This window comes from Prunus persica, chromosome G1, assembly GCF_000346465.2.
Source record: "Prunus persica cultivar Lovell chromosome G1, Prunus_persica_NCBIv2, whole genome shotgun sequence".
Classification (NCBI taxonomy): Eukaryota; Viridiplantae; Streptophyta; class Magnoliopsida; order Rosales; family Rosaceae; genus Prunus; species Prunus persica.
This window is the reverse complement of record NC_034009.1, coordinates 18,929,377-18,943,284: the sequence shown is the minus strand read 5'-3', so window position 1 is coordinate 18,943,284 and position 13,908 is coordinate 18,929,377. Positions and strand designations below refer to the sequence as shown.

The 13,908-nt window shown below is 34.2% G+C and overlaps 1 protein-coding gene across 4 annotated transcripts; it reads left to right on the top strand.

The window, feature by feature from the left end:
• Nucleotides 6,066–13,706, top strand: LOC18788285 (F-box protein SKIP16). Of its 4 annotated transcripts, none has more exons than XM_007222199.2 (5): nucleotides 6,066–6,412; nucleotides 7,599–8,321; nucleotides 8,934–9,140; nucleotides 12,261–12,367; nucleotides 13,320–13,706. In XM_007222199.2, the coding sequence occupies exons 1-5, from the start codon at nucleotides 6,206–6,208 to the stop codon at nucleotides 13,396–13,398; spliced, it is 1,323 nt and encodes a 440-aa protein (XP_007222261.2). In that variant the 5' UTR covers nucleotides 6,066–6,205; the 3' UTR covers nucleotides 13,399–13,706. The 4 variants fall into 4 exon arrangements, with proteins under 4 accessions (XP_007222261.2, XP_020409588.1, XP_020409586.1 ...); XM_020553999.1 differs by lacking the exon at nucleotides 13,320–13,706 and adding an exon at nucleotides 12,113–12,180 and having other exon boundaries at nucleotides 6,087–6,412; nucleotides 12,261–12,349; XM_020553997.1 differs by lacking the exon at nucleotides 12,261–12,367 and having other exon boundaries at nucleotides 6,087–6,412; nucleotides 13,320–13,699.

Here is a 13,908-nt window from a genome sequence, read left to right as displayed (position 1 = left end):
ATAAGGACCCAATTTACATCCGTAAGGTCCACTATTACCAATCCTTTGCAATATAGATCCATATCCTTGTAAACATATGATTTACAACATTATGAATTTGGTGAACCCTAACGTTGTAATTCAGGAGCAAAACCTTGTAAATTTTTACCAAAAACTTGTAAGTTACGAGTTTAGGGATTCACTTTATGACGTTATGGTACCCTCAGTCCTTAATATTGAAAAGCATTTTTTACAGGAATAATGACTCATTTTACATTGCTAAGGTCCACCATTACCAATTCATTATAATGTGGATCCATATCCTTGTAAATATGTGATTTACAACATTATGGATTCGGTGAACCCTAACTTTGTCATCTAGGAGCAAAATCTTGTAAATTGTTTCTAAAAACTTGTAAGTTACGAGTTTAGGAATTCTCTTTACGACGTTATGGTACCCTTAGTACTTAATCTTGTAAATCATTTTTTACTAGAATAATGACCCATTTTACATCGCTAAGGTTCACCATTACCAATTCCTTGTAATGTGGATACATATCCTTGTAAAATGAGGTTTTATAACGTTATAGATTCGGTGAACCCTAACGTTGTAATCCAGGAGGAAAAACCTTGTAAATTGTTACCAAAAACTTGTAAGTTACGAGTTTAGGGATTTTTTTTGCAACGTTTTGGTACCCTCGTATCCTAAAATTGTAAAATCGGCCATTAATCTTGTAAACCCTCATTTTACTAGAATAAGGACCCCAATTTACATCATCATGGTCCGGACTTACCTATTCTTTGTAATTTGAATCCATATCCTTGTAAAATAAGGTTTTACATCGTTAAGGATTATGAGAACCTAATGTCGTAATCGTGGTGCAAAAACCTGTAAATCACTCCCTAAATAGTGTAACGTACATGTTTATGGATCCATTTTACAACTTTTGATACCCTCGTATCCCAAAATTGTAAAATCGGCCCTTAATCTTGTAAGCCCTCATTTTACTAGAATAAGAACCTCAATTTACATCCTCATGGTTTAGACTTACCAATTGTTTGTAATGTGGATCCATATCCTTGTAAATATAAGGATTTACAACATTAAGGATTATGAGAACCCTAATGTTGTAATCATGGTGCAAAAACCTATAAATCATTACCTAAATCGTGTAACCTACCTGTTTATGGATCCTCTTTACAAGTTATGGTACCCTGTATCCCAAAATTGTAAAATCGGCCCTTAATCTTGTAAACCCTCATTTTACTATAATAAGGACCTAATTTGCATCCTCATGATCCGCACTTACCAATTCCTTATAATGTGGATCCATATCCTTGTAAAATAGGGATTACAACATTAAGGATTATGAGAACCATAACGTTGTAATCGTGGTGCAAAAACCTGTAAATCACTACCCAAATCTTGTAAGGATCCTCCTTATAAGGTTATGGTATCCTCGTATCCCAAAATTGTAAAATTGGTCCTTAGTCTTGTAAACCCTAATTTTACTATAATAAGGACCCAATTTACCTCCTCATGGTCCGGAGTTACCAATTACTTGTAATGTGGATCCATATCCTTGTAAATGGGAATTTACAACATTATGGATTAGGTGAACCCTAATGTTGTACTCCTGGTTCAAAAACTTGTAAATCGTTACCCAAATCTTGTAACTTATAAGTTTTGGGATCCTCTTAAAATGTTATGGTACTCTCATATCCAAATTATTGTAATACCGGTCCTTAGTCTTGTAAACCATCGTGTTTACTAGAATAAGGACCCCATTTTATATCCTTGAGGCCCACACTCACCAATATCTTGTAATGTTGATCTATGTCCTTATAAAATGGGGATTTACATGGGAAGCTAGGGGATTGGTAACTTTCTTCTCCTTCATTACCCCATTTAGTATTTTATTATGTTACAATACATATATAAAAAAATTAGTATTTTAGTTGAAATTCTACATATTATATGTAAATACTATATTTATGAGTGGATATTCTTATTAAACAATTTTTTTTATGGATGGGAAAGGGGAAACCTATATAACAAGGATATGAACCAAAATCCAGAGGAGGATCATGAGAGAAATTTTTGTGGGAACATGAATATGAGGATGACAATATATTAAATTATTTGTTTAGGCATAGAAATAAGTTTGTAAAAACATATTTTGAATATGCTATGAGTCGTATTCAAGAAATAATATATAGTTTTAGTTTTAAGACATTTCTCTCAAATTATTTTAGAATTAGCTTCAATTCTAAAATTTCGTACATGAGAAGCGAATGAGATGGTAACTCAATCACTTTTTTCCCCTTCATTACCTCATTTAGTATTTTGTTATGTTACATACTTATATAAAATTTCGAGTATTTTAGTTGAAATTGTATATATTATATGTAAATACCATATTTATATATTATATATTGATTATAAAGTGCAATATATATTATTTAATTATTATATTCTTATATATTATTATTTAACATTTTTTTAATTGATCGGAACATAAACCAATTATATTACGAACATATGAACTAAAAAACAGAGAAGGATCATAAGGGAAATTTTTGTTGGAAGATGCTATGAGTCATCTTTTGTTATAAGACATTTGTTTAAAGTTATTTTTAGAATAAGCACGAATACATATATATTTTTATATAATAATATGTCATCTTGAGAAGTAATTATAGTGTGGCTTCAGAGTATGGTCATATAATATTTATTATAATATAAGTGGATATTTATTGATATTATGTCTTAAAAGTTGAATATCGTATCATTGATTGATATTAAATACGTAAACGAGTTATACTATGTAGTTGTATTTTAGTTCCTTGTAGTAATTTATTCACATTTAAGAAATAACAAAACAAAAAGAATAGTTTAGATGTTCAAAAATTGTATTTGGTTACAAGTGAAAAAAATAATTTCAGTTTGGCCAATTGGATTTATATAAAGTTACCCAAGTTTTATTGATTTTGGTTACAAGTTATATAAAGCAACTCCTAACTCATGAATCATGAAAAAATCTGCAAATGTTGTGAAATAATTGTAACCACATTATGGTTCACCCTAATCCATAACACTGTAATACCCTAATTTACAAAGAAAATGACACATAGTACCAAGGTAAGAATGGACTTTGGACGAGTAAAATTATGTCATTATCCTTGTAAACACAACTGAAAATCTTGTAATGTACGAGAAAACTTATAAACTTTCTACTTTTCTACTTGTTTTTCTTGACTTTGAATCCTAACAATGTACTATAAAATCCATGGCCATGTTAGGAAAAGAACATAAATTTATAATACTTTGTGGATGTCTACAACCATGTAACATAGAGTTCAACAAGTAATATAGTTCTTATTTTAGAAATTGATTTTAACCAATTACATAGACAAAACTCGAGGTGAAAAAATTTGATAGATAAAGACGTTCAAGCTCTCAAATAAATGTTGATGAGCATTCACCAATTCTATGAAACAAAAGAAACAAAAAATTGAAACTATCAACTTCAATTGATTTTTAAAAAATTAGGCATAAAATACAGAGGAATTAATCACAACTAGCCATCATAATTCGTATAAATAAAACCAGCAACTCATAATGAACTTGAGTAAAGCTACAATGAGGTGACATATCGAAATCAGAAGAAAAAAGAAGTCAAACAATTCTCATAAAAAAAGAGTCTTAAATGGTAACTTTAGATTTATAAAAGTAAACAAATACCATTGCGAAATTCATAAGCATGTCATCGTGAGTCAAAAAGAATAAACTCAATTGAAACATGTCAAATCATATGCCAATTGCCAAACAGGAAAGACATAATTGCATGACCTTTATGCAATTGCATTTGCGTTATATCTTAACAAAAAGTGGAAACTTGACAACTTGTATAACCGGTAACCAATTTTTTTAAAAATATGGGCTCATTATAAAGGAAAAATGGCGCATGGGTGCGCCTGGTGCACTATAGAAGGTGCCTATCTTTTTAAATAAACATAGTATCCCATACTTAAGATAATATCCCTATTTTTAATATCAATTAATTGACCAAATAAATGGGCTTAATTAATTAACCTAGGAGATATTCTTCTTGTCCACCAAGCACCTTGAACGTCGAAATATTTGTTCCCACAATGACTCGAGTGCAATTCAAGGAAGCTTCATCCTTATGCAAGCAACAGCAATAACATCAGGTAATTCAACAACTGATTTCACAGTTTCATTATAGAAAGCCTCATCCTTAGGCAGCAGAAGGAGAAGCATAATTCTATTATCTCATGCACAAATTCCAGATTTAATGCTAAATACCAACTGCTAACAGAAGAGAGACCCTATACACTTCAACGAATAGCAAACTTTAGTAGTTATGGATATTATTATACATGTACTGCAAATTTCATATGCATGTGGTGGAGCAACAGAGGCACTCGCTGAAAAATTCCTTGGAGAGACCGGAATTTGCCCCTTCCCACCATGTGTTCCCACATGACATAAAGGGTTTTTCCTTATGTGCTTGTATAGATAATTGTGGCCTACAATTTGTGTTCTTACACAGGTTGCTAACAAATTCTTGAACCAATCTTGACCAAGGTACCATGGCTATTTTGCTGAAAATCCAATTAACATCCTGTGCTTAATCCAAAAATCATACAACAATGAAGACACAAAGCAACGCAATCCGAATCTAATGAAATTTGTCAAATCAATAAGGAACGATTACCCCTGAGGTTCTGTTACACAAAGAGAGAAGCCCTTTGTGCATGTAAGTTCATCTTTTCCGGAACAAAAAAGAAATCTCACATGAAAAATCTCATGGGTTAGGATGGAATTTGAGATAGGGTTTGGTATTTATACCTCCCACTAAAAAGTCCAACACAATTTGATATTTTAAAAATGGCTTTTTATCTCAAAACGTCCCTAAAGTTAACGAAACTATCAGATTGCATCCTTGTTTTTTTGTGTCATTTATGGTCCTCAAGGTTAACACGGGTGCTCACAAATAGTCCTTGTCGTTAGCTTCCGTCTAAAAATTTGTTAAATTGTTGACGTGGCATATATATAAGACTCACATATCTAATGAAATGATGCCACGTGGATTATATCAAGAAATATATATTTAAAAAATAATTTAAAATTTGTAAACCATAAAACCCAAACTAATAAATAAAAACTACTAGCTCCATCGCATCACACCCCCCAAGCACCGCTACACCCCTTCCCCCTCCTTCCTCCTCTATTTGGTCTCTTTCTGCCCCCTCTCTTAGCCTTTCTCTTCCCTCCCTGACCCAACCCAGCCTCCCTTCCCGTACCCAGATATCGTAGATTTTCCCTCACCTCATCAACTCTGCTAATCTGCCCACCCCAACCACCGCCATTGATATGCCTATGCCTATGGTTGGACGGTTTGATGATTCAAATTCAAGGAAAAAAAAAAATATTTTCCTTCATCATCAAGAATCAATAAATCAGCATCAATTCATAACCATAGTCCTTGATTATTTTCGCGAGGAGAGGGGAACTGGGGGTTCTGGTTAGGTCTGAGAGAGAGAGAGAGAGAGGCATGCGATGGAGCTAGTGGTTTTTTTTTTTTTTTTTGGGTAATAATTTTGGTTGATTTTATTATTAGTTTTCTATGGTTTATAAATTTAAAATTATTTTTGAAATATATGTTTTTAATATAATTCATGTGGCATCATTTCATTGGATATATGAGTCCAACATGTATGCCACGTTAGTAATTTAACAAATTTTTGGATGGAAGTTAACTACAAGGACTATTTGTGAGCACCCATTAACGTTAAGGACCACAAATGACACCAAAAAACAAGAAGGATGCAATCTGATAGTTTTGTTAACCTCAGGGACATTTTGTGATAAAAAACCTTTAAAAAAATCATTCGAAATTAGCAAGTTTTTGAATATCAATAGATTTCGACACTCTCTTTTAAAAATCCTTAATAGTCTTAATAAAATACCACAACACTTATCTAAATTATTTAAAAATCTTAATTAAATAACACAAACACAAAACTTATTTATTCCAAAATAAAATTTTAAAATCTATATTAAATACATCCAAATTGATTTGGTCGGTTCGGCCGAGCGTACCAAAAAACCAATGTCGCTCTCGCTATAGAACATTCTGACATTACCTTGGAGAGCCTCAGTAACAGTACACCTCTCGCACAGAAGCCTAAGCAAGAGATGATGGGTTTGGAGGCAGTGGGTGATCTAGCGCTACACACAATCCTAAGCAAATTAGAAGCCGAAGACTCAGCAAGAGCAGCCTGCGTGAGCAAGAAACTCAGAGCTTCGGCCTCCGAAGACTCTCTTTGGTCCCATTTCTGTGCTCGAGACCTCGACCTTTCGCAACCCCTCGACCCTCATGGCAACCTCACCCCTTCTTTCAAGGTATTCCCATCAAATTCTTACCACTTAAAGTCAAACCATGTATTTCTTTTCAAATTTGTTGGCTTTGAATTGAATTTTTATTTGGCGTCAAATTTCCGCGAGTTCGTGGTCATGGTCAAGTAGGAAACTTACAGAATTTTCAGTCTGGTTGGTGAGTTAGTGCCTATTTATGTATTTTAGGTTCTGGGTCGGTTTCATCGGGTCCTCATTTGACCGCATGCAATGTTGTTAAAAGATTCCAAAGTCTTTCTCTTTTGTGTTTAGATTGATTTCATTTGTGGATATGTGTTAGGAAATTCATCATAAACTTTTGCACAGACTGCATATCAACATGACTGATTGGTTGATTGGTAATTTGGGTTAAAGACTCAAATTCCAAGGAGTGATCTGGGCAACTATCCTATGAAATTATGGCCTTGTAATGTTATGGGGTCTAGTTAAAATACTCCGGAGTCCAGACTTAGGGTACTTTTGGTTTTGTTCCGCGTTCGAACGTGCTTCTTGAGTCTAAAGTGTCAATACTCTTTAAGCAGCATTATTTCTTAGGCGTTTATGGGCTAATTATAATGGGCCCCTAGAGTGATGATAAGTACTATCTACTGATCTATATATGTGTAATTATATCTTTATGCACTTCACACAGTCAACTTCTGTGTCTATTTTTTCATTTAAGTTGCGTTATAGATTCATATTTGGTCCTCGTCGCATGGTGTGAGAGATGTTTTTAAATTTCCAAGAAGTCTAGCCCTTGTTGTTAGCTTGATACATTGTTGGCCCATTATCAAACGGCTTAATCTTGTGGGGTCTAGTGGTTGTCATGGTATCAGAGCTTTACTTTGCAAAGGTCCTGGATTCAAAACCTCCAATCTCCATTCCCCAACTCCTTTACTGGTTTTCAAAGTGCACCGTGGGGATGCACTTATATGTCTCTCTTTGTCTGCATTTACCTCTCCACTTACAGAATGGGGCTAGAGGGGGCGTGCTAGATACACACTGTTGACTTATTCCCTAACAGCTTATTCTTTTGGGGTCTAGTGATTGTCTAACACTCATGGAGCTTTATGGAAATGGTGGTTTCATGTTTCATCCTTGAAGTAACTAGAATTGAGGCCTTTTTGAGTTGGTTATATATTTAATATCTGTTAAAAGGATATTATCTCTGTACTAACACACCTGCTCTCTCCAGGAAGGTTACCAATTATGGCGTGAAGCTTTTCATATGTATCCTTGGTCGCTTGTAAAGCGAGTCAAAAAATGTTGGGACAAACTTAGAAACTGGTTGACTATTAATTTTCCAGAGGCTGAGTCTACACTGAACAAGGGTGCATCAGAAGATGATATTCAAGAGTTGGAGAAAATCTTGAAAGTGAAACTTCCTCTCCCAACGAGGATCCTCTATCGTTTTCATGATGGTCAAGATTTTGAGGACAAACATTTTCAAAATAGCCTGGTTGGCTGTCCATTGGGCATCATAGGTGGTTATTCATTTTATAACCACTTGGTAACTGTGTATTTGTTGCCTTTACGTCAGGTCATCTCAGAAACAAAGGAGATAACACCCAAACTGGATTTTCCTGGCAGATCGAAGTGTGTTGTTGTGGCTGCATCTTGTACATATAGTGAGAAGTTGTTTTTCCTGAACTGTACAAGTGGTCAACTCTATGTTGGTACCAGAAATCTTCTAGATGATGGGGAAATGCTTCCTTGTGTACCAAATGCGTTGATTAGTTCAGTTCATGATTGCAGTGTTGATCAACAGCAGGATGCAATGCTGCTTTGGTTAGAAGAACACGGCCGTCGTTTAGAAAATGGCATTATTAAACTTCGTCAAGAAGAAAATTTCAGAAGCATCAGTCAGTTTCCAGAAGAATCCCCTCTCTGTTCCACTGCTATAACAAATGGTGTAAAGGTAGGCAATTGTGTGAGTTTGAACATGTGCATGTGCAATTCTTTGCATAATAATTTTCTTTTGGTTCCTCTTTCTTGGTTCTAGTAGAAAACAAGCAAATATGGCAAATATATGTGGCATTTGATGTATATTGGAATGAACAAATTTAACTTTGTCAAATGGGCACTGGCATGGAGAATTAACTGCTCGTAGTTTGTGACCATGTCTCAGTTCAAGTCAGCAAACCCATATTTAATTCCTCGTTACCTCTTGTCTTGGGAAATAAGCAGGTCTATGTTGTTGAAACAGGGCCCACTAGTTTCCACATATTAAAAAACCCTAGGCATCTCAAGTGTCAGACATGAGCTTCAGGCAGGCTGGATAATTTTTTATTTTATTTTACTGGCAGCATCCCTCCACCTGCAATGTATGAGGAACTATTAAGTTTTTGAACATTACTAGAAAAATTACAGTTATATTTATTGTTCTAAAACTCTATTGGCCTGTCCATTATTCTTACAAAAATCCTGTTCTTTATAATGATATATTTGACAATAATTCTGAATGCAATTATAATGACTACTGTACACTTTTCTGTTATATAAATTTATTCTTATTTGAATTCTATCTTAGGTTCGTGCTTCTGCTGTGTTTGTCCCGGAGCAGGCTACTTCTCAAAAGTATTCATTTGCTTATTCAATCCGCATGTCCCTTCTTCCTGAAGGATGCATCATCAATGGAATGACATTCAGCTCTTGCCAACTGCATTGGAGGCACTGGATCATCCGTGCTAAAGATGTCGTGATAGCTGATGTTAATGGAGAAGCTGTTGTAGGACAGGTACAATTTCAGTTGGTCAATTACTTCCATTGTCCAATGTTTTTAATTTTTTTTTTTTTTTTTTTACAGAATCTTAATTGACACCCTTACTTCTTTCTTTTAGCAGATCACAAGTGATTTATCATTATCTTTAAATGGATGGATGGATTTATTTTTATTTTTTCTCCAAATATATGACCCTAGAACGTATTTCAAATAGTTTATAACAATCTTCTGATGCTTTTGTTTCAAGTAAACAAATCGTCTGTTGTTATGTGTTAGAGCTACTAGTTTAATGACTGCTTAATCCATATAGTTTACTTGCCTGAAGTGTCCTAGTCTTATCGTGAGACCTAACTTTTTAAAAATCCATCTACATTCCCTTTTATGAATAATAGTACTTTGAGAACTTGTTTGCTTATGAACCAGGTAATACTCTGAGAATTCAGATTCCTCCCATATATCCTCATGAAATTGATAAAGTCACTAACATGGAGTGAATTAACAAGGATGACACTGCTATTTGAAGGAAAATAAAAAAATTTAATCATGAGCTGGCAGATTCACTTTTAATTCAAGTGTGTTGCATCCAATTTATTATTAGTCCTTGTTCAAAATTCCTATTGCAGTGGCAAAGAGTCTAGAAAGATTGATGAGAAATATCTTGTGGTTGGGTAGATAGTACGGAAAGAAAGATCGCATGGTGGCTAGAAGCAAGGTTGAAATATCGGTCGATATCCCGATATATCGGCTGATATTTCCCCTTTTTTAGGTGTCAATACAGATACAGGGGAGTAAGCCTATTTCTTCCCCCGTATCGGCGATATATCCCCGATAACCCCCGATATCCTCGATATTTACCGATATTTACTGATATTTCCCGATACCAGTCAAATAACCCAGAAATTTGTCTTCAGTTTTGAAAGTAATCATAGGTCCCAGCCACTGAATCAATGTCAAAAACCAAGCTCTAATACTTAGTAGCTTCTCCTTTCTTCTCTTCTCAGTCATTCCAGCTATCTTTGGCTCTTCCTCTCCTCTCTCTGGTTGATCGGTTTCTTGTGTGTTTGATTTTATTTTTCACCTAATCTTCTATCCCTCATTTCCTTTATTGTTAAGTTTGATTCTTGTAATATAATGTTGGGTTATGTATTAATGGGTTGGGTTGGGTTGGGTTGGGTTATGATTGAATAATGTTGTCTTTGTTGTATTAAGTCTAATTGTATTTATTTTCAGGATTTTCATCGCGCATTATATATACACGTACATTTCATTATATGCATATCTTATACTTAGTATATTTTGAATTTTATTAGTTCAATACATTCATTGATAATGTGCTTAATATCTATGAAAGTTTCACTTCAAAATTCCCTGTTTTAAAGCCATTATCTGTCTTTTTTGTCGATTTTCCCCAATACCTAAAACAACATCAATATATCCCCTGAACTATCCATAAATTGAAGGCCCGATAATATCTGTATCGCCGATATTTTCATCCTTGGCTAGAAGCAACAAGATGGGGGGCATAGGTGTGGGCAATTAGTGGAGAGAATAAAGCCTTGCCTGGGAAGTGGTTGTGGAGATACCCTTTGGAAGCTAAGTCTTTGTGGCGTAAGCTTGATTTGGAGTAAGTATGGAGTTGCTACTAATGGTGGGATGCTAAACCCTTATTGAGGGGATCAAGTTGAAGTCCATGGAAATATATTTCTCAAGGTCGTCTTCTGTTTTGGGTCATATGGATGGAGCCAAATAGAAGGTTTTCTGAGGATTAGTCAGGGGAGGGTGAGCTTTGGGGGTCGAATTAGTTTTTGGTCTGCCCTTTGGGCTTCGGTTTTGAACTGTAAAGCTATCAGTTGATGTATCATTGTCATGGTCTTAAATATTGATAATGTTGTGGCCAATATTTCGTTTCTCTCACATCCTGATATTTTGGCAAGATACTGCACTTTATCGTATGTTTTACGATTTTTTCATCAATATTTTCCTTCTTTTTCTGCGAAATTGTTGGGGTGATATTTCCAGTTGTTTGAATGTTTGATTTGGCCAACTTCTCTTGAAATTTGAGGAATTTATCGTACTTTCGTATTATACTTATATGAAAGAAAACATTGACTTTTATTCAGGTAAGCTATAATTTATAGCATCTGATCCCACCAACAATTTACTCACCTCCACTCTTATAAATATTGTATATCAATTGTAAGCTCCTCTCATTCACAAATTTTTGTCAGATTTTTTAATGAAATTATCGCTCTTAGTCCATAGAAAAATGACCTCTTTCTCACAAATCTCCTAAAGCTTAAAGTAACTTTATAATTTCCTTTATTATTCTCAATTACTTAATCTTTTCGTTTTTTATTTTTTTGCAAATCTTGAATTTGGCATTCTCCATATCTGTTTATTATTTCTCTCTATTTAATTTTTTATATTATTGTTAACTACTTAATTGGTTTAAATAATACTGTTATTAATTCACCATGAAATATATGAATAACAAACAATTGTAACAAATCATTATAATTGAAATTGATGTGTTTTAGTTAAACTGTAGTAACTAGTGAACCTTCTAAGTAACATTGCCTGTCAGCCTGTCTCACATTCAATCTCAGTAACACAAGCCCACCATGCAACTAATTGTTATCAATTTCTTTTATCAAATTAGTAGATAATTGATCAAATAACCATATCTCAAAGTTTCCATAGCTTTCTCACAAATTCCGTTGTTTTTTTTTTTTTTTCAATTTTTACCAATATATCATCTTATTGATATTTCCAGGTTTCTGGATCTCCATTGTTTCCATAAGGACCAATATGTAAGACTTTGATTGTGGTTTTAAGTTTGGGAGTCTGATTCTTTTCCTTTATGTGTAGTTTAGGTAGATTAAATTGTGTTTTTTTACTAGTGTAATTTCAGAGTCGACTCCATGTCCCCTGCCCGATTGCAGTTTTTGACGTTTCTTATTAATAAATTTTTGTTTCTTCTCAAACAGAAAAAGTATTGTTTCATCTAACCTATTTATAGACAAGCGTTTGAAAAATAAAAAAAAAGATATTGAAGGTAAACTTCTGCTTGTAATTAAACTATGCATTGAAAGAGGCTAAATTTCTGTTATAAATCTTATACTTTCATGTTTGCAGTACCCACTTTTGCATCCAGGCGACAGCGAATTTGTTTATGAGAGTTGCACACTTCTACCATTTTCTTCTGGTTCTATTGAAGGTTCTTTTGCTTTTATCCCTGGCAGGTACTCGACCTGAATACATTATGCATGTAATAATTTTCTCCTAATAAATTATGTGGTCTGCAAAGTGTTGATTGAAAAGGATTTTACTGTGATTTTTTTTTTTTTTGGTCAAAACATTTTACTGTGGTTATGTACTGACCTTGGAGCAAAAGGGGTTTGCAGAAAATGTTTCAGTTCTTTATGTTTTATCCATATGTACTAAAAATTCTAGGGCTTCTGCATCTTTGATCTGCAATTTTAGGCTTTTTTCATTGAGAAGAGATAAAATACTGTATGATTTTCTTTCCCTCCTAACTTTTTACTTCTTCAGTGTCAAGCACCTGAACTAAGTAGATATGTGTTCAAGCTTTTAGTTCAGATTTTGACCTTGCATATGACTGGGATCTTAGTTGAGCCATTCTGAGCCTGTTGACTTGCTGGTTGAAGAAGGTTCGGATGAGTGAGAACTTTGCTTAGAATGTAGAATTTCAAAGAAATTGCTTTAACACGTGATGAACCTTAGAAAGAGCATTGCGTATAATTCATGGAAAAAACCAAAACAACACCTTTGAGCTTGATTTGCTTAGGAGCATAGTTTGGGACATGAAATGGGGTGGTTAGATGAGTAATAGGAGCAGGAGAGGATAGTTGAATCAAAGCCCCGAAGGCTAGGAGTTTGTGTTATGTTAGTTGGGGCTACAAAGATGCAACTTCCACCATATCAAAGTAGTTATGTTGAAGAATGTTTCTATTTGGCTGATCTTTCACCAACTTGATTTTTGTGTATTCTGAACTTTGATTTCAGCTCTAATCAATCTATATGAATATACAAATTATGACTGTTTGCATGTAATTTTCTTATAACAATCATGGACATAAATATTCAATTCCCATTCGAATGTGTTGTAAGGGATTTTGAACTGATATCATGATTTACATTTGCTAGTTACATATTTGTTTCTGTTGGTTTTAGTTTGAGGGAGCCAAAGGGCGGCCCATTTGATGTTGCAGTGGCGCAGTTCCCCCTCCAGGTGCCCGACTACATCTTCTGATAATTAGATTGCGGGATTGACATGTTTTACATGGAAACTCCAGTGCAAGGATCATCATGGATGCGTGTGTTTGTATTGTTGGGCGACTGACCGTAGCAGTCCTCTTTGTATTTATATGATATATATTTTGCGCATTTGGAATTTCATTTTCTCCATGCTAGCCTGTAAGCATAAAAACAACCTATTTATGTGTGAAGAGCTCTAGGTAGCTCCTAGTGTGTTCCATGCTTTGATGTATCCCTGTACAAAATCTACAGATGCTAAAAGCAAATGCAAATATCGAATAGCTTTGACCAGGTAATCCCGACGCATGAATTTTCAATGTTACTACTTTTGATCATTCTATTTCTAGACACATTTTTTAGGGAAAGATATCTGATACCTAATTCAAATTTAGTTCTGGTATGATTAGTAGGCCATTATGATGCCAAAAATAAAAAATTATGGAAAATCATGACCCTGAATATAGTAAAGTCAAATGGAAATGGTTTAAATGCTAAAATGCTGTGT